The 20,059-nt window shown below is 43.6% G+C and overlaps 1 protein-coding gene across 2 annotated transcripts in view; it reads left to right on the forward strand.

Moving 5' to 3' along the window:
- Positions 1 to 19,111, forward strand: part of PDE10A (phosphodiesterase 10A) — a 265,447-nt gene extending 246,336 nt beyond the window's left edge. For both annotated transcript variants that reach the window (XM_025294284.3, XM_006067063.4), the window contains exons 18-22: positions 2,789 to 2,961; positions 10,868 to 10,979; positions 14,313 to 14,393; positions 15,873 to 15,961; positions 18,201 to 19,111. In XM_025294284.3, the coding sequence (XP_025150069.2) occupies positions 2,789 to 2,961; positions 10,868 to 10,979; positions 14,313 to 14,393; positions 15,873 to 15,961; positions 18,201 to 18,318 (573 nt within the window). In that variant the 3' untranslated portion in view covers positions 18,319 to 19,111. The remainder of the gene's footprint in view (positions 1 to 2,788; positions 2,962 to 10,867; positions 10,980 to 14,312; positions 14,394 to 15,872; positions 15,962 to 18,200) is intronic.
- The last annotated feature ends 948 nt before the right edge of the window (positions 19,112 to 20,059 follow it).

Here is a 20,059-nt window from a genome sequence, read left to right on the forward strand (position 1 = left end):
TAATCTTAAATTGCCTAGTGCTTTTGAAATATGTTTAGGTTTTTAAAACATCACCTTTATCCCAACATTTTGGGATCCTGTGGCATTTCCATGAGTTTTCTAGTGGTAGCATTTCTGTGGCACGGCCCATCTGCAGTAGGTGGGATTTACTGTCGTCTGCTGCAACTGTAGCGAAATTGTACTCACTCAACACTGTCCCGACTCACAGGCTGCAGCGTGCTAGCTTATTGCAGAGGTTACTGAAACCCAGCCTTTCCTACAGATGAATCCTAAACAGAGAGGGGGCCTCTGGCCGTCGCATTCGCTTCTGGACATGGAGGCCTGTTTGCTTGTCTCTCCTCGCTCTCCCTGAAGCCGCCTGCAGAAGCTACTCTGCTAGACTTCATCACCAGCCCTGCCAGCATACTCACTGTTGCAGCAGTTTGTGCTGCGCTCAGCAGTGTCCAGCTTTCTGTGATGCCCTGGACTGTAGCCCGCCAGGCTTCTCTGTCCATGGGATTCTCCAGGCAAGAATACTGGAGTGGGTTGCCATGCCCTCCTCCAGGAGATCTTCCCAATCCAGGGATTGAACCCTGGTCTCTCCCACATTGCAGGCGGATTCTGTACCGTCTGAGCCACCAGGGAAGCCCTCCTCATTTTTAGGTACTTCCAATAAACAAGAACTTTGCACTTATCAATACATTGCTTTTTGTGGAATCCGGAGAGACAGGTATTATTATTCATGCCCATTTTCCAAATAAGAGTAATGTACATCCAAGAGGTTAAGGTACTTGTTCATTGTCACACAGCTTGTAAGGAGCGGAAGGATATTAACAACCAGAGTTGTTTGACTCCAAAATCTGTGTTCTTAATTACAGTGCTCTTACGTTTCCGAGTATATGGTTGATGCACTTGGCAATTAAACATCAAAATAAATATTGTATATTTTTCAAAGCATCATTGTTTTGAATGCTGGATGCAATTAGTTGCATCATTGACTTTTTTCCTTCCAAAGTCCCAGAATGCACCAGCCTCTGCCTACTGTTCCCACAGTAGTGATTCATAATGTGGGGAGAGGGGGCAGGACTGCTGGAGAGTGAGGGCTGGGCTGGCTTTCTTTAGTCAAATAAAAATGTCATTAATGTTTCAGCAAACACTTCATTTTAGCTATATATCAAAGATTTATTGAAATTTTATCATTTTAAAGTAAAATCATGAGTTTGAAAGGGATTTATAATTTTAGACCATTCTATAGATACCATTGTCAGAACAAGAACCGATTATAAGTAACTCCATTGTTGGGTTGTACCATTGTACCATAGGATAATTTAAATATAAATATAATACCTTAACAGTAAATAATTCAGAAAGATTCTGATAACTGAAAATAAATGGAGAACACACAGCCTTATTTCAGAGTAATAGGAAGCAGATGATGTCTTACTGAAGTATCTGATTTTGTAAAGAAATGTACTTTAATAATTTCAAGTTTGTAACATATTTTATCAGTGAGTAAATATAGTTTAAGACAACTGGAAACAAAAGTCAATTTATAGTACAATTATGAAAGCATTTGCTGCTCAGTCGTGTCCAACTCTTTGAGACCCCATGGACTATCCAGTGGAATAGACTATACAGAGAATTCTAGTGGAATTCTCCAGGCTAGAATACTGGACTGGGTACCTGTTCCCTTCTCCACGGGATCTTCCCAATGGAGAGATCAAACCCAGGTCTCCCACATTGCAGGCAGATTCTTTACCAACTCAGTAGTAGCTCAGTATAATTATGTTAACTAATAAATCATTAAAAAATAATTGATGAACCCACAAGTTGAATCTCAACCTTTTTTGTTTGAACAGAAATGCCACATTTTAGTCTCAATTACAAATCAAAACTTAAAATTCTGAGGGAAATTATTGGAAAAAGGTTGAAGAGATTCACATATAGAAGAATAATTCTGAGGAAATAGAATCCGAATGACAGGTGTTTGGTCTTGTTCAGGGTGGTGATCTGCTGTGTCCAGGTACCGTGAGGACAAAAAGTGGATGGCCTTCCAGTTTTTGTGCCTCAGGGATGTGTGTTTTATGTAGAAGCACTCATGTTTGTATGGAGAGTTTTTAATATGCCTATGAATTTTCCAGTAGTGGGACATTTTCTTCTATGGTACAGAGTAATCAGGTTAATATTCACTAGGCTTGCAGAAATGGACAAGGGTGTAGATGATTTTTTAAGCCCATTAATTTCTACTATAATATGAAAATTACCAAAATTTTTAATTAGTGTAAAAGGAAAATTATTTCACTTAAATATTTTACATATTCCAATCCTTTAATTACTTACTGGAAATATTCCCCAAACTAGGTATATATTTAAATTGCTGGAATTCTGTGGTGGGAAATGTTATGTGGTTTAAATAGTTCCTTTAAGAGGTAGCTTCATTGTTGTATCATAAGGAGAAACCAAAACTCTGATTTCATTGGTCATTTCAAACTATCCTTTTATTCCCCCCAAATGTGTCCTGAAAGCGTTAGTCGCTCAGTCGTATCTGACTCTTTGTGACCCCATGGACTGTAGCCCGTCAGGCTTCTCTGTCCGTGGAATTCTCCAGGCAAGTTTACTGGGGTGAGTTGCCATTTCCTTGTCCAGAGGATCAAACCCGGGTCTGCACTGCAGGCAGCTTCTGTTCGTGACCTAAACGACAACCAGCTGTTGTTTCCCGGCACCGCCTGTGTCGAGAGGCGGGAGCCGGTGCTTGCTGTGGGCGTGTGGGTGTTTGTGCTCATGTGTGTTTGCTTGTGTCTTCCCCTAGTTGGAAGGGCACAACATCTTCTCCACCCTGAGCTCCAGCGAATACGAGCAGGTGCTTGAGATCATCCGCAAAGCCATCATCGCCACGGACCTCGCGCTGTACTTCGGGAACCGGAAGCAGCTGGAAGAGATGTACCAGACCGGGTCGCTGAACCTTAATAACCAATCACATAGGTAAAAAGTGCTTCTGAAAGTTCAGTAGCCTGGGTAGTGTTATTTGGAATAAATGTATATTTTAAAACAAAAGCGTAATTTCAAATTTATATTTGAAAACAGAAATGTAAAGGGAATTTTTGGGGTTTTCTTTTTGTTTGTTTTATGTGCATTTTATATTTACTTTGGATATTTCATTGCTTGACAAGATCGCTGACAGTGTGTTGTGAAGATAACTAAACTACCAATTGGAATTTACACTGGTCGCGTAGGAGTGGGTACTGTCAAAGGGAAGTCATTGTGCAAGACGCCTCTCCTCAGATTTATCACAACCCAGCATTTGGTCATTGACCTCTCAGACTCAGAAGCAAACAGAAATGGATTCATCAGAATCCAAATCTTACTCGCCAAGCCAGTGTGACTGATGTGTAAGAATTGCTTTCCATGTTATTAATCTACAAACGTGTATTGGAGCTCTACACATCAGAATATTGGCACTCAGTGTGGTCACAATCTTAGGAAGCTGAGTGGCCATCCAGAGTCTGTTTGAACGTGGAGTCAAAACAGAGAGAATGAGGGTCCTTAAATGCTCCAGTGGCATCAGGCTGAGGTGGCTTGATTCCTTTTTTTCTGAGAAGGTGTGACTTGCCTGCTGGATTCAGGAACGCATCAGGTCTTTTCTTTGTGAGCCTGGCCACCCGTCTGTCCGTTAGATCTCAGTCCATTGGCTAAAACGCCTCTTGCCCTGGCCAGCGTGTAGGTGGTTACTGCCAGCCTCTCTTTCTAGGACTTTGCTGTTTCAGGGTCCATATCTGACCAAGTCCATCTTAAGTGATACATCTTTAGACCTGGGAACACTTGCTTATTGGTTCATTCCAGTCTTGCTGAACTTGAATCCACTCTTTATTCAGGTGCTTTGTGTGCCCTACTCTGTGATCCATTAAGGTACTGGTCCTAACGTTTCTTTCCAGAGGAATCTACTTTTAGTTTTTAGAAGCAATTTGCTCAGGGGTCCCAAACACAAAACTTTATGTTTACAAATAACTATACAGATGCATAATAAACTTAATCTCCTCAAGAATATGATCATGAAACGTTTTACGGGGAGTCACTTTGAGGAAAAGAAATGCTTAATTTCTTAGAGAGTCTTAATTTCACAGAGTCGTCTGGACATGTTGCCGGGAGCCTCCTAGGATGTGGGAGCGTCCGTGTCACACAGATACCCGCTCCTCCGCCTGCAGCCCGAGGGGTGCCAAGCAATTTGCAGTCTTCATGTGTCTCTGCCTCTAGCAGATTTCACGTGTAGTTCTTGTGCCAAGACCTGTAGGAACAGGTGTTTATTCACAGTTCTCTTTCTTATGGCAATTATAAGATTGGAGAAATATGCCCGACATTACGGCATCCTTCGAGTTGCTGAAAACTCTGTGTCTCCATTGTCTTTAGGTTACAAAGAAGAGCCGTGTAAGTAGGATCAAGTTTCTTGCACATGTTTTTAGCAAAATGATTATGATAATAATATTATTATAAAATAGAAAATTTTAAAAATGTAATTGCAAATGATATTATGCTTGGTGTGTCATGCATGTATACAGGTTAGTGGTGTATACTGGATAGTTATGATGACTGAATAATTTCGGGGTGATTAGTAATTTTAAAGATAATGCATATTTGTTTTAACAGTTTAAAGAGTGCAGCCATATACAAGAAAAGCAATAATAGAGCCGACCGTCAGTGTGTCGGTGGGGGAGGCATTCATTCCCTGACCCCTGCAGATACCAGACACTGCTGCTCAAGCCCCTCACGTAGAATGGCCCCTATCCCCACAGCGTGGATGAGAAGCCCGAGGGTGCCCTGCTCTGTCTGTGGTCCACAGCTAATAGCAGGCTTGGTGTGGTACCATCCCATGCCTTCCCCTGTGTTTATTCACGGCTGTGTGTTTCTGCACGAGCTTATATTTTTAAACAAAAACTTGATCATAGAGCTTCCTCAGTCTCTGGGGTTGGCTCATTAAACCTTCTTTCTATTAATCAAATGTTTCTGGAATTTTGCACTATTATTAATTCTGTTACCAACTCTCTTATCTACTGTCCTTTATAAATATATATGTCACATCACATATGGTGTTAGAAAATTTTCTAAAAGAAAATTAAATTTTCTAAAAGAACTGTAGAAATTTACACTTTTTCTAACATAGGGAAAAAGCCGTTTTTCTTTGAACACGCTGTTCTCTGATAGATGCCTGCATTCCAGACCTTTCCATGTTTGTTGACTGTTGTTCCTACTTCTTTTTGTTTACAATTTGTGTATTTTCTTTGTTGGATTCATTACAATTTTTCACAAATCAGTTCACATTTTAATTTTTGTTAAGGATATTAAGATTTTCTCTGTCATGTTACATTTTCTTTTAAGTGTCTTTCATAATTTTTATTTGTATTTTAACTGCAAAGAAATTAAATTTCTTGAGTCCAAATCTGTCATTTGTTTTTTTCAAGTCTGGCTTCCTGTCTTGCTTATGAAGGCCTCCCCTATCCTCAAAGGAATGTAAATTGTGCTTAAATTTTTCTTTGCATATTTTTGTAATTGGATCTTAATGCTTCTAGAATTACATTTTTATGAACAAAACTTTAGTTCTTTCTGATGAGTTGAATCAATACCATTCAATTAACAATCTGTTCTTTTCCATTGAATTGAAGTTTTCATATAGACTAGAATACTTCTTTTGACTCATTAAGCCATTTAAGTGTTAATTATCTAATCCTCAACTGTGGTCATACTATTTTGACTATTATAACTATGTTAAAATTTATCATACATACCTGGCAAGATAATTTTCATCTTTCATTTGCTTTCCAAAAATTTCATGGAAATTGGTACTTAATAAATGCATTTTTATATTTTTATAAGAAAAATTTCAAACTTAAGAATGGTAGAAATTAGGCTGAAATGTATACTAATACCCATACTCAAGAATTATTAACATTTTAAAATACTTTTTGCCCATTTTTCACTGTGCCATTTCCGTATAAATTACACACATATTGACCCTTTATCCTCTTCATAGTGAATACTTATAAACAAAAAGAACATTCCATCAATCAGGTTTGTTTTCAATTAAAAATATCCACCTTGGGATTTTAATTGCAGCTCTATTGCATTTATCTCTTCACTTGTAAATGAGAGTATATTGGCGGCTTATCCAAGAGCATTGCTGTGACTTTTTAGTCTTGAATAATATTTTATATGGTTTGTTTGCACAGATCCTATCACTTTTTGTTAGTAAAATTATACTGGTCATATCATAGATTTTATCACTTGTGAATGTATTTTTCCCATTTTTAATGGAAATACAGTTTCCAGTATTTAAAAAGTTATGAATTTGATATATTTCTCAGTTTTGCTTCGTGTGTTTAGAAACTTCATTAGGTGCCTAGACATTGTGTATTTCTTTTGTCTTCTCCACGACTGAGCCTCGTGTCACTATGAGAGTCTCTTTCTATCCTGATGGTACCTCTCGCCTTAAAGTTCTCTGTGTCACGTAGCCACACCAGCCTTCCCTTGCTTGCTTCAGTTCAGTTCAATCGCTCAGTCGTGTCCGACTCTTTGCGACCCCCTGGTTTCATGGGGTTCTCAAGGCAGGAATACTGAAGTGGTTTGCCATTCCCTTCTCCCGTGGACCCTGTTTTGTCAGAACTCTCCGCCGTGACCCATCCGTCTCGGGTGGCCCTACAGGGCATGGCTCATTGCTTCGCTGAGCGAGACAAGGCTACGGCCCGTGTGGTGAGAGGGGTTAGTTTCCTGTGACTGTGCTCACTTCTTGGCAATACTTTTTCCAGCGCTTTACCGCCACACTGTCTGCAGCTTTATGTCTAAAGTGTGTCTTGTCATCAGCGGTGGTTGAGACTTTGAATCACTGCTTCCTTTAGGACTCTCAGTTCCTTGGCTTTTAAAAAATGATTTTTTTTTTTTAATTTGTATTGGCATGTAGTTGATTTAAAATGTGTTAGTTTCTGCTGTACTGTTGGTGGAAATGTAAATCACTACAACCATGATAGACAACACTATAGAGTTTCCTTAAAATTGGAGTAGGAAATGGCAACCCACTCCAGTGTTCTTGACTGGAAAATTCCATGGATACAGGAGTCTGGCGGCTACAGTCCGTGGGGTCTCAGAGAGTCGTACATGACTGAATACTCACGCACTGCCTCTAATGTTCCTCCTACTTTCTTTGTCTCCACTTGTAGTTCAGTCGCTAAGTCGTGTCCAACCCCATGGACTGTAGCACGTCAGGCTTCCCTATCCTTCACCTTCTCCCTGAGCTTGCTCAAACTCTTGTTCATTGAGTCGGTGATGCCATCCAGCCATCTCATCCTCTGTCGTCCCCTTCTCCTCCTGCCTTCAGTATTCCCCAGCATCAGGTCTTTTCCAATAAGTTGGCTCTTTGCATCAGGTGGCCAAAGTATTGGAGCTTCAGCGTCAGTCCTTCCAGTGGATATTCGGGGTTGATCTCCTCTAGGATGCACCGGTTGGGTCTCTGCAGTCCAGGGGCCTCTGCCGTCGCCTCGATTCACACTGCTGTGCTCACGCCTCTGGATGCCGGCGTTCTCCTGCAGGCCTTCTCAGCAGCCTCCCCCACACAGGTCTTCAGCCTGTCCTCCACTGAGCACTCCTGAGGGGCCTCTCTAAAAACGTGGCGGGTCGCGCTTGTACCCGCAGCCTCCAGGTGCTTGCCGTCAGAATGTTCCCGTCTGTCTCCAGACTCTGCAGCAAGCAGCCCACGCCCCACCTCCCTGCTGCGTTTCTGCCGGACTGGCTTTCCTGCTGTTCCACAACCACTCAGCGCTTATTCCCGAGTTAGGACTTGCACATTGTCATCGCCACTGGACTCTCACTCATCTTCATATGTTTGCCTCCTTTAAAGTATTTTTCTATAGACTCATTGAATGAAAATTTTCTCCTTACCTTCTGCTTTTCCCCGCTAGAACTTTACTCCTACAAGTTCAGTTCAGTTCAGTCCGACTCTTTGCGACCCCAAGAACCGCAGCACGCCAGGCCTCCCTGTCCATCACCAACTCCTGGAGTTTACCCAAACTCATGTCCCTTGAGTTGGTGGTGGCATCTAACCATCTCATCCTCTGTCGTCCCCTTCTCCTGCCTTCAGTCTTTCCCAACAGCAGGGTCTTTTCAAATGAGTCAGCTCTTCGCATCAGGTGGCCAAAATATTGGCGTTTCAGCTTCAGCATCAGTCCTTCCAATGAACACCCAGGACTGATTTCCTCTAGGATGGACTGGTTGGATCTCCTTGCAGTCCAAGGGACTCTCGAGAGTCTTCTCCAACACCACAGTTGAAAAGCATCAATTCTTCTGAGCAGGGCTTATTTTACTCATTTCTAGAACCATGTCTGACACATACAGGCCTTCAGGACTTTTTGGAATAAATGAATGTGGTGAACTGCCCCCCTGAGGCTGCCCTCCTGAGAACCGTCAGCAGCAGAGGCACCGCGTACCGGGCTCTCACTGCAGCTTCTTAGTGAGGAGGACAGGCAGGGTCATGCCAAGAGCACAGTTGGCATAAACTCCATCCCTTTCAGAGTTGGCTATTGGAATGCAGTATGAATTAGGTCTCCATGCTGCAGTCCATGGGGTCACATGGAGTCAGACATGCATGACTAAGCGACTGAAGTGAGTGAGTCACCAGTTAGGCCTATATCCCATTCATAGAAACGACACAGTTCCAATTCAGGTTAATATTTCCAGGGAACCATGACTATCCAACTAATTAGTCATTAACAGTAAAAAAAAAAAAAGTTTTTTTTTTAAAGGCATTTAATACAGATCTTATCTGTCTTGTTTTTATTTGTTTGGTTAACAGTAAAATACTGGTAAAAATTTTTTTCTAGGTAATTGGACAGTGAAGTCTGAATGATAAGTAGGTTATTATCCTTTCAACCCTAATGGTACCCAGGGAGAAAATTGGTTCACATGCCTCCTAGTGCCCATTTATGTTAACATTTTTTCCTTAGATTTATGAGATACGAAATCTTTCTTGAGATGAAGCTTATTGCAATATTTATCCAAAAGAAATGAATGCTGATTCTTTTGTGTGAATGTAGATTGAATGAGACTGAATTATTTAAGTCTCATGAAATAATTATTTGTTAACAAAATAATAGTATTTTTCATGTTCTGTTTCTGTTTAAATGAACTGGCCTGTTACGCAAACAGAAAATACAGTCATTGCTTTAGAAGCCCAAATCCAGAAATAAATATTCTTCCTGTAAACCACAAAGTGCTTAGGAAACCATCTCAGCAAGAAAATGTGGGCTTTCTGATCATTTAAGGGGTTTATATCTTCACATGACATCCGTTTAGGGGTCACAGGGTGAGTACACGTTTTAAGTCTCAGTGACATTTTTAAAGTCATCTAGACTGCCTGTTAGATACACGATACCCACTTGTCCTTATGAAAAGTAAAGTTGTAGAAGAGATTACTAACGCTGTGCTCAGTCACTCAGTCATGTCCAACTCTTTGCAACCCTTTGGACTGTAGCCCGACAGGCTCTGCTGTCCATGGGATTTTCAGGCAAGAATACTGGAGTGGGCTGCCATTTCCTTCTCCAGAGATCTTCCCCACCCAGGGATCGAACCCATGTCTCTCGTATCTCCTGCATTGGCAGGTGGATTCATTATCACTGAGCCACCTGGCTAATGGGCTGAAAGAAATTGGCTGATGGAAAGTATTAATGCAAAACCTCACAAGTGCTCGGCACCAAAGCATGGATAATAGACAAAGCAGGGTCTCCCAGAGATCCAGGAATCTTTGCTTGAGGGAGCACCCCTAAATCAGAAGCTCCAGCCAAGCCTCTTGCTCTGCTGCGAGCCCTGGTCGACAGGCTCAGGCCCCAGGGCAGCCCTTGCCCACAGATGGGGTCTGTCTGCACCCCTCCAGGAAGACCAACGCCCTTGAGCAGCAGCAGAGTCCTCAGACTCTGGAGTTTAGGTGGGAGGGGCAATGGCGACATCTTCTCGCTTGTTACCAAGTTTTGCGTCTTTCTCCATAATTTGCCTTCTATCATTATGCAATTTGCTTTGTAAAAGTTTAAGTCAGTATATTAAAAGCTCTTAATAGCTAGCGTGTAGTGCCACACTTAAGTGTAGACTTCATTTAGGGTAGACCAAATCCATTACAATTATATAGGGGGTGGGTATGTTTAAATACTTTTTAGGCAATTTTTACTTGTCCTCTAGAGGAAAGACTGAATGAACCATATTTCGGGGGAGGGGGGACCTAGAACACATGGTGGTGAGTGCAAAGCAATTGAGGAAAAACAACCTCCTTTCCGTGGGGATGTTAGAGTTTGTACAGCAGTTGGCGACCCTGCCCTTCTCTGCAGGTGAGGCGGTGAGAGAGCTGTCTGGAAATCTGAGTCCTCTGGCGAGTCCTGGACTGTTTACACCTCGAAGACATCGTTGCACTCATTTGTATCTCACATTCTCCTTCTGTAAAGTGAAAGGATTGGATAGGTTTCCACGCCTCCCCCACCCAAGGTTTCTTTCCACTCTAAAGTTTCACAATTCCATGAAATTCAAAATCTGGTTTGTGGCAGTCAGGTATAGCAGGGATTTAGAAGGTGTCAGGGCCAGGCCAACATGACGTATTTCAGCAGGAAGCAGGAGCAGAGTATGCACTCTTCATGGAACTAGGGAGAGCAGTGACCGGTGTTCTCACGATTAAAGCGACACCATCCCTTAACTGTGTCCTTTGTCTCCCTCCAGCTGCATCTGCTCTGAAAAGCTGTCTTTCCTCCCCGATGCATGCAGCAGTGCCAGCCTGAAGCCGCGCTTGGTCCTGAAACTGCAGAAGTCTTCCTAGCTGTTCCTGTACCTGTGCAAACGCTGTGCTGACCAGTCTTGTCTCGTTGTGTTCTAGAGACCGTGTCATCGGCTTGATGATGACCGCCTGTGATCTTTGTTCTGTGACAAAGCTGTGGCCAGTGACGAGACTGACGGCCAACGACATATATGCAGAATTCTGGGCGGAGGTACGTCCTGGGGTTTCATGTGAATGCAGACGATGTCAAGAAGTGAGGAAAAATTGAGGGGATATTAAATACAGGGATAATGTAGTAACAGTAGCTGCTCACGTTGCGAGCAGTGCCTTAAACCCTACTGTTCAGCCTGCATACAGGTATAAAGTCAGAGCGTCCGACTTGGATACGTGTGTAAATCCTGATCTCCACTGAAACGGTTCAGGAACCGATTCCCTGAACAGCAGTGCAGCAGTTTTCTTTATTTAATAGCCAATCCTTGTCATCTCTTCAATAATTATTAGTGGTCATCCCTTTTATGGCCACTAGAGAAAGTATTAAGAGGGACCCACACACAGGCTGTATTTGCCTGCAGCAGGAAATTTGAGGGACTAATGATGTACCGTAGACACCTGCGATCACATTGCGAATGTGCCAAACAGCCAGTTAAGCTGCAAATGCTGAGCTCCGCAGGCATTGACTCGCGCACTCACGGACTCCCGACATATGAAACAGCTGTGTACATTGCTTTCATGAATACCTTTTAACTCACGCACTCACGCACTCACGGACTCCCGACATATGAAACAGCTGTGTACATTGCTTTCATGAATACCATTTCTTGACTGAATTATCTAAATTATCAGAAATGTGTCTTTGCTCCTCAATTTGCTCTGAGTTGGTCATGAATAAGTAGGATATAATTCTCTTGTTCAAATGAACCCACAGATGCTTAGATCCCTGCATATTAAAAATAAGTTTATGGAAAAATAAACTGTAAAATGTTTGTGCACCTCATTTGGGTAGAAGAAGTCAAAGTAAATTTGGAGGACAAAGAGTTTGGTAAAAACCATAAACCTCATAGCTTAAATCTCATCCAATAGAAGAACAGATATAAAAACTGAAAAAAAAAAACAAAACAGTAACCATTCAGGTAATGATGAATAGAAATGGTCTATGATGTTGGTTTTGTCTCATAATAGTAATACCAAAGAAGTTTTTATTGAGTGAGGACCACAGGCCTTGGGTTGATTATGCTGAAGGTATTGTTTCTACGCCAGCTTCCCTGGTAGCTCAGCTGTACACATTGTATATACATCCTCTTGAATGTTTCTTTTTTAAAAAAAATTTTATCGTGTGTGTGTGTGTGTGTGTGAAAATCTAGTTACTCTCAGACTCAAGATTGTTTTTAAATGTACATGTCTGAGCTGTAATATTTGACTTTATTATCATAATCAGCTTAATTTGCATGTATGTCTAAACTAGTAACATAGTTAATGCTATACGTACCACATAAGAAAGCTTGTCTGAAGCCTGCTGACTGTTTTGCAGACACTTTGATTTATTTAGCAGTGATATACTTCATACCTTAACAACTATATTTGTATTCTAAAACATGAAGCAAAAGGGGACAAACGTGTCGATTTCTTTTCCCTTTCTATTCCTCGTTGGTTAAGCAGTGCAGGGGTTAGGCACAGCATTGGTTAAGTGGTGCAGTGGTTAAGCACGGCATTGGTTAAGGGGTGCACAGAGATTGACCGAGCTCCCAGTAGGCTCACAGATGCCATCTGCAAGGACCTCGCCGTCCCAGGGAGGAAGCAGAGCTGCAGTGCCCAAGCCTTGCCGTGGTTTCATAGATGTTCATGAAGTCCACGCTGCCCTCCTCCCCGCCCCACCCTCTCCCCTCCGTCAGACCCTCACAAGCTCTCGCCTGGATTATTGCAGCGTGCAGCTGGGCTCCTTGCCTGTCTTCTAGAATCAGTGTAACAGTAGCTAAGAGTGTGGGGTCTTTGGTGTCACGCTGTCCGAGATGATCATCCCACCGTAGTACTGAGGCTGACACCTCGGGCCAGCTTTGTGACCCGTCTCAGCCTCAGCTGCCACTCTTGCTGCTTCGGGACAAGTTCTGTTTCCCGGCAACCGCCTGTCTCCCCTCGCTGTGGTGAAGACAGAAGTCACGAGCTTGATGCGCCAAGCCCACGGCCCCTCTGCGGCCTGGGTCCCTGACTGTGCTGTGCAGTTCCATCCGCCTGGAGCCCCCCGCCCCACACCCCCGCAGCCCTCCCCCCTCAGCCCCGACACCGCAGACCACATGCGCACACCGGCCATCCGTCCCGCTGAGGTGTTCTCCTTGTCGGCGTCAGCGTTTGTTGCTAGGTGCCTGTACGAATCACTGCTTATTTAAAATCTTTATATGTCTCGGGGCTTGTGAAATCCTTGAGGGGGCCTGGTCATTTTCATTCCCTTAGGGCAGAGAAGAAGAAAGTGTGAGAACTAGCGCAGTTCATGTTTAAACCAGTAACCTCAGAGCAGACCGCTTCCAGTGACTTTACGTAGTTAAGACAGCGTTCTGGTCCTGTGCTCACACATCCTTAACGAGGGCTATGATCATTCGTCCCGGGACCCTGTCTTAGCAAACTCAGGATGCTTTATGCTTCAGATTTCTGAAAACAAGCACAACAAAATAGTCAAAAATATTAATAATTAAGAAATGCTAAGGACTTAATAATCTTTAACCTTAAAAAAGAAATAAAAAGGGTAAGGTAGTTTTTAAATGTGTAAAATGGGGATAATAATATCTAACTCATAGTATTTCATGAAGATCAAGTGACGTAATATTTACAGTGGCCCTGATACTATACATCTTCAGTAAACATCCATGATTTTAACCTTCATGCTGATCTCTAGCCAGTTATATTGTGTCTTACTGACATGTTTTAGCAGCTGCTCTTTCCTCTTGATGGGTCGGTGTTCCTCTTCACACTGGCTTCATCTGTCTCGGTGCGTGTGAGAAAACCAGCTGAAAGAGTGAGGTGAAGGCCGTGAGGTTATTCCATCCTTGCTCTTGTGTTCCTCCTCACACACACGTGTTCCTCCTCACACACACGTGTATTCCTCCTCACACACATGTGTGTTCCTCCTCACACACGTGTTCCTCCTCACACACACGTGTTCCTCCTCACACACACGTGTGTTCCTCCTCACACACACGTGTTCCTCCTCACACACACGTGTGTTCCTCCTCACACACACGTGTGTTCCTCCTCACACACACGTGTGTTCCTCCTCACACACACGTGTCCTTCTGGTATAACTTTCACCAACTTCTACAAAATGAAGCGGAAGTGATGGCTGGGTTTCTGGTAATTCAGCACAGGAGAGGAACATGAGGATAAAAACCCACAGCAGTACACTACATTTTTATTATTCTGACATTTGTGTGGTCATTAGCCAGAAATAATATTCATTTTGAAAACATTAATGAACAGAGGGAACAGCACGTTAATGCCGACGTTTTATAACTCTGCGTGAAACTGAGAGAGCCTGGTTTCCCCCCGTTTCTCCCAGGGCGATGAAATGAAGAAGCTGGGGATACAGCCCATTCCCATGATGGACAGAGACAAGAAGGACGAGGTCCCACAAGGCCAGGTATGGGCTGTGTGGTCAAGCGGTCGTCCACAGTGGTCGACAGCGGATGGGGGTAAGAAGCACATGCCAGCTGACGGGAGCTGGAACCCGCTGAAGTCTGCTCCATTTAGATGCCCCTTGAGTGGGAAATCCTAGCTAGATTTAAAGACTTCATAACTAGCCTTGTCATCGCCTCTTTCTACAGATAAAATTGCAGTAAATTACAGGCTTTCTTTTCTTACTTGAAATAGAGGGGATGGATGAAGTTGAAACGTTAATATATTTTAGCAAACAAAAAATATTTTGTCATCGAATGTACAAAGATATTTTTTGGAGAATAACATTATAGAGTTTGGTTAGGTCTGCATTTCCTAACAAATAATGAATAATGTTTCAGTACATTTTGAGTTTTGTCTTACTGTAAACTGGCACTCATTATTTTCTTTTCAGGTCTTACAACATACTTTGCATTAATTTTTGATGCTTTGAGAGCTCTAGGGCCTTCTTAACTTTGCATGTATGCGCCTGTGGTGTGATATATTCCTTTGATGATGGTCTTTTAAAACTATCAATCTTCTGACGTCACGATAAGGATGTTAATTACGTCTCTTGGCGGGCACCAGCGCAGTGTGGGAAGGTGTGATTTGCCCATCCTTGTCGCTCAGGGGCACTTTTCTCGACTCCATAGCCAGCTCCTCCACAGGAGGCTCGCTTTCCTTCCCTGTCTGGCTTGCACCGACACGCATGCCATGCCTGTTGAGAGTGTATTTTGCAGTTTAGTCCTGCTTTGACATTGTAAGAGTCCTGTCCCATGCTGAGAGAATATCTTTATTTTCTTCAGCTTATTTTTAATTTCATCATTTTACATTTGATTTGTTCAATTTTTGGAATTCATCTTGTAACGTAGTTAAGAGAGGAAGCTGACAGTATTAGCTTTTCCTTGGAGGCAGTTGAGCAGTGACCCCAATGGGATTCTTGATAAGAGAACTGAAAATGCCGTCAGAAAGTGGACTTTGTTCTCGTGTGATTCCATTAAGAGCAGTGCATTTTTTTTGCCAAAATTCCAGATCCATTTATAGTATTAGTGAATTTTAAATAAGATATTTCTGCGATCCGCTAGTATTTTCCCAAATACATTGCTTCTGACTTGGATTATTGTGCAATTATTCTTTGCCATTTAGTAAAAGACTCCTAAGAATAGGTCATGAATTACAACTGATCTATAATAAGAATCCCACTGAATACTGTACTTGGGTTTTAAAGTAGCTTCTTTTTATGATTTAAATTTTTTATGTTTTATATTGTGAACATATTTTAATGAATTTTAAACGGTCATCTGCAGGAGTGTTCACTGAGGCAAATGTTACTTAGCAAAACCAGAGTGCTTAGATTCTCAGGCGGGCTTGAGAAGTAGAAAATGCACTTGATGAATTTTGACAGTGCTGCTAGAATTGCTAACGTGCCGTCGTGTTTCTTGTCTGCGCTTCTGTGCTGGGCCAGCTGGGGTTCTACAATGCCGTGGCCATTCCATGCTACACCACCCTCACCCAGATCTTCCCCGCCACGGAACCGCTCCTGAAGGCCTGCAGGTATGTACACCAGCTTCACCTCGACGCTTTTCCATCAAAAGTAAAAATCTGGGCAGCGTTTTTTGCCCCATCTAGATATGATGTCTTCACTACAGGTTAGAGTAACTGTTTGCCTGTGTGACAAATATAAGTCAAGAGTGTTTATTCACAAAGTCGTTCATTCACCAAAAAGGAGCGGGAATGTTCTTTCTTATGACTCACAGACCCCTGGCTGATGCTGTTTTTTAAAAGACGATAATGTCTTTTCTGAGCTGCTGGTTTGGAAGGGGACTCAGTTTAAATCACACAGTTTACTGTTTGAAGGGTAGAGACGGGATCGTGAATGCGATCTTAAGTTTCGTTTTCTTCCCGAAAGAAAGGCAGGCCTCCAGCTGACCTGTTCTAGCTCAGATTTCTCTGTGTGCTCTCATTATCCTTTTTAAGGGCTAAACTCAGCTCAGAACGTTGGGAATTTTCTAAGATTTCATTTCACCTGGAAAGGAAATTCCCCTGGGGAGGGTGACAGGCAATGAGCAAACAGCCGTGTGTTGGCTTTCTGCAGGAGAGTGGGCGTGGGGACTGTTTTTGTAACCGCTCGGCCGGAACCACACTGGGGGCTGGAGTGGGTGCACCAGACCTGTGGCTGGAAGGTTGCAGACACAATCAGAGGCTTTTAGGGCTCCCCTGTCCTCTGCTGTTGAAACTCACGAACGGGCTTTTTTTAAGGAAAACAAATAAAACTAACATGCAAGAAGATTTAACAGAGACACTGCTGCCTCCTGTTTAAGTGGTCCTCTTTCTTCTCTGCACCTGTGGCAATGCACACAACGCCCCAGCATGTTTTGTTGAGCCAAGGAAACACAGCAAAGTTAGTGTGCGTCTTTTTTCCAGTATACCAAGAAGTCTCTTTAGGTTTGGGGGAAATGACACCTGATGATATGGTACAGAAGCTAAAGCGTTACATTTTTCAGGTTATATTTTAGGGGTTTCTTTGTACAAAGATCTCTTAGCATTCTGTGCTTGCCGACACTAAGGTTCCCTTCTGATTTTGACATCCCGTCAAGGTGGAGATGTGGATGGGGTCTCTGCGGGGTTGGACGGGGCGGGCCAGGGGCAGCCAGGCAGCAGGAGTGCTCCACCGTTGAAGGGAGACCAAGATGCCCTCGTGTTTGAGCTGCAGATCCTGAGAGAGACTGGGGGGGTGGGGGAGCTGAGGGTGCATTTGAGACCAGAGGCCAGGGGAGCACAAATCAACCACCTAACAAGGAAATCTCAAAGGTCCGTAGCAGGTGTAACTTGAGGTGATTTTTAACGCCTGACATAGTGTTCAGCATGCGGTGTGTGATGGGCGGGACTGACCTGCACAGGGGCACACACTTCCGCCCCGCAGGATGCAAAGGCCTGGCTGGGGGGTCGTCATGGATGCCCCCCTTCCTTCCTCTCCACCTGTGTGTGACCTGATGGCCCAGTCTGCTCTCCCAGTGAATCCTGACTGAGTCAGAAACTCGGAGCGTGGGCTGCCTGTTCACCTCCACAGCCTGAAGCTGGTGGGATGGGGCCTCGGCTCCAGCGGGTGTGGCCCCCTCTGAGGACCCCGAACTGCAGTGCAGGGTCCAGGGGACAGCTGTTATCAGCCAGTCAGTTGGTTCAGTCGCTCAGTCGTGTCCGACTCTGCGACCACCAACTCCCGGAGTTCACTCAAACCCATGTCCGTTGAGTCGGTGATGCCATCCAACCATCTCATCCTCTGTCGTCCCCTTCTCCTCCTGCCCCCAATCCCTCCCAGCATCCGGGTCTTTTCCAATGAGTCAACTCTTCGCATGAGGTGGCCAAAGTATTGGAGTTTCAGCTTCAGCATCAGTCCTTCCAATGAACACCCAGGACTGATCTCCTTTAGGATGGACTGGTTGGATCTCCTTGCAGTCCAAGGGACTCTCAAGAGTCTTCTCCAACACCACAGTTCAAAAGCATCCATTCTTCGGTGCTCAGCTTTCTTTATAGTCCAACTCTCACATCCATATATGACTACTGGAAAAACCATAGCCTTGACTAGACGGACCTTTGTTGGCAAAGTAACATCTGCTTTTTAATATGCCATCTAAAATATATTACAGTGTTTTAAATGAATATTATATATGATCAGGGTGACACCCAGAAGCCAGCAGGCTAAGTTATGCCCAAGTTACACTGTGGGTGGTGTGGGGACAGAGTCCAGAAGTCTTTTCTGAAATGTCCCCTGTCTCTGCCTTCCTCGTTCCAGGAATAACCTGAGCCAGTGGGAGAAGGTGATCCGGGGTGAGGAGAGCGCCCTGGGGATCCCGGACCTGCCAGAGGCTGAGGGGTCCCCAGAGAGGCTGCCCGTGAAGACCGATGACTGACGGCCCCCAGTGGGCCGTCCCACCTGAAAATGCTCATCCTGCTTCTTTGACTTTTCTTCCTTTTATTTTCGGGGGGAACCTACACCTGTTAAACTGGGATGCAGACCTCTTCAAGAAGGACCATCAAGTGCGCGCGTCCAGCAGATGGCTCCCTGCCGCGTCCTCGACGGTGATTGGCCAGACCCCGAGACGCGCCGCCCAGAGACGCCTGCTGACTCGTGGCCCGGCCTTTTGTGATGGGCTGCTAGGCGGAGGCCTTTACGGAGACGGACGCTTAGAAGGGGTACTTTCCCGCTGTATCTTTCTAGTGAGGGTTGAAACGGTACTAAGATGGCACTGCACTCTGGCTTCCACGCCAGTGTTGCTTTGATGTTGTTGGCTATAAACAGGAGCTTTGACACGTTGCGCTTGTGGATGTTCGTGTGTAACCTGGTTGTCCTTAGCGTGGATCGTGGCAGGCAGCCTCAGCCCGTGGCATCGAGCTGACAGAGCAAGAAGTGTCTTTCTGCAATCATTGATGGAAACAGTCAGACTTGGGTTCAGAGCCTCGTGAATTGAAAAAGGTTAGGTGGACTAAAGTGTACTCTTTAAATTTATATAAAGGGCTTAGATGTGTAAATTTAACACTAAAGAAAGTAGATTTTCTATCCTCTCGAGAAGAGATGCAGATATACATCATAATAAATCTAAGAACTCCAATATCAGTTCTAAAGATGTTAAGAGAATTTTTTTTAATTTTTTTTCCTTTATTGTAGTCTTGGCAAATTTCCTAAACCCTTTACACACACACACACACACACACAAAACAAAATAAAAGCAAGGCATACAAATGTTTTTCAACGGACAAGTCTTATGGATGTAAAGTGTGAATTTTTAATAATGATGCTTTTATGTTTTCACTTGATGTCATTGCAAAATCTTAAACTCACATTCAAAAATGAAAGATTTATTCTACAGGTTATTTAAGAGACCATACATTTCTCTTAAAATCAATTAAACCATAAAATCTAAGCCTCCTGGAATCTTCACTCTGGCCTGCTGCGTTCCTCTCCCACATCCTTCCCTCTTCCACCCGATGGTCTTTCAGAAGCTCTGTGCCCACAGCAGGGAGGCCAGAGGACACAGCTGTATCCGGGCCCACCTCTGCCCTTCCTGCTCCACTCAAGGTCAGACATCCACAGAAAACCCTGTGTCTGCAAAGGTGCTTCTGTATCAGTTTGGTAAGCTCATATTACTCTACAGTGTAAATGTTTGGAAAGAAGTATACAAAATTTAGTCAGCCCCCTTCCTGCAAGGATTCAAAGCCAGTCACTCCTGGTGCCTGTTAAAGCTTAACCTCCGAAGCTGCTGGTCCTGACCTGAAGGAATTAGAGTCTCAGAAGTACTGAGTTGTCCCTAACAAGTGGCTTATCCACCATCCTCGTAGCAGGAAACTGGAACATTCCTCTTAATGAAATAAATTTTTTAAAAGATTATTTCACATATCCAATACTGTATACATTGTTGTTCATATGAGCTTGGTTTTTGCAAAAATTATTAAATCGGATGTTTCTAAGATATGATTGGTCTGTAGCAGAGTTAGCTATAGATAAACATCATTCTTATTTTAAAATTAACGCTGTGTTCAGTTTCCTTATGGGCTTCTAAAAGTGGCCCTCTTCCTGACTTGGAGCTCCATTTGCCGTTACAATTTTACAGTATGACATAAAATGAATAACAGAGAATGCCACTGTGGCTAGTT

Source organism: Bubalus bubalis, chromosome 10 (genome assembly GCF_019923935.1).
Source record: "Bubalus bubalis isolate 160015118507 breed Murrah chromosome 10, NDDB_SH_1, whole genome shotgun sequence".
NCBI classification, from domain to species: Eukaryota; Metazoa; Chordata; class Mammalia; order Artiodactyla; family Bovidae; genus Bubalus; species Bubalus bubalis.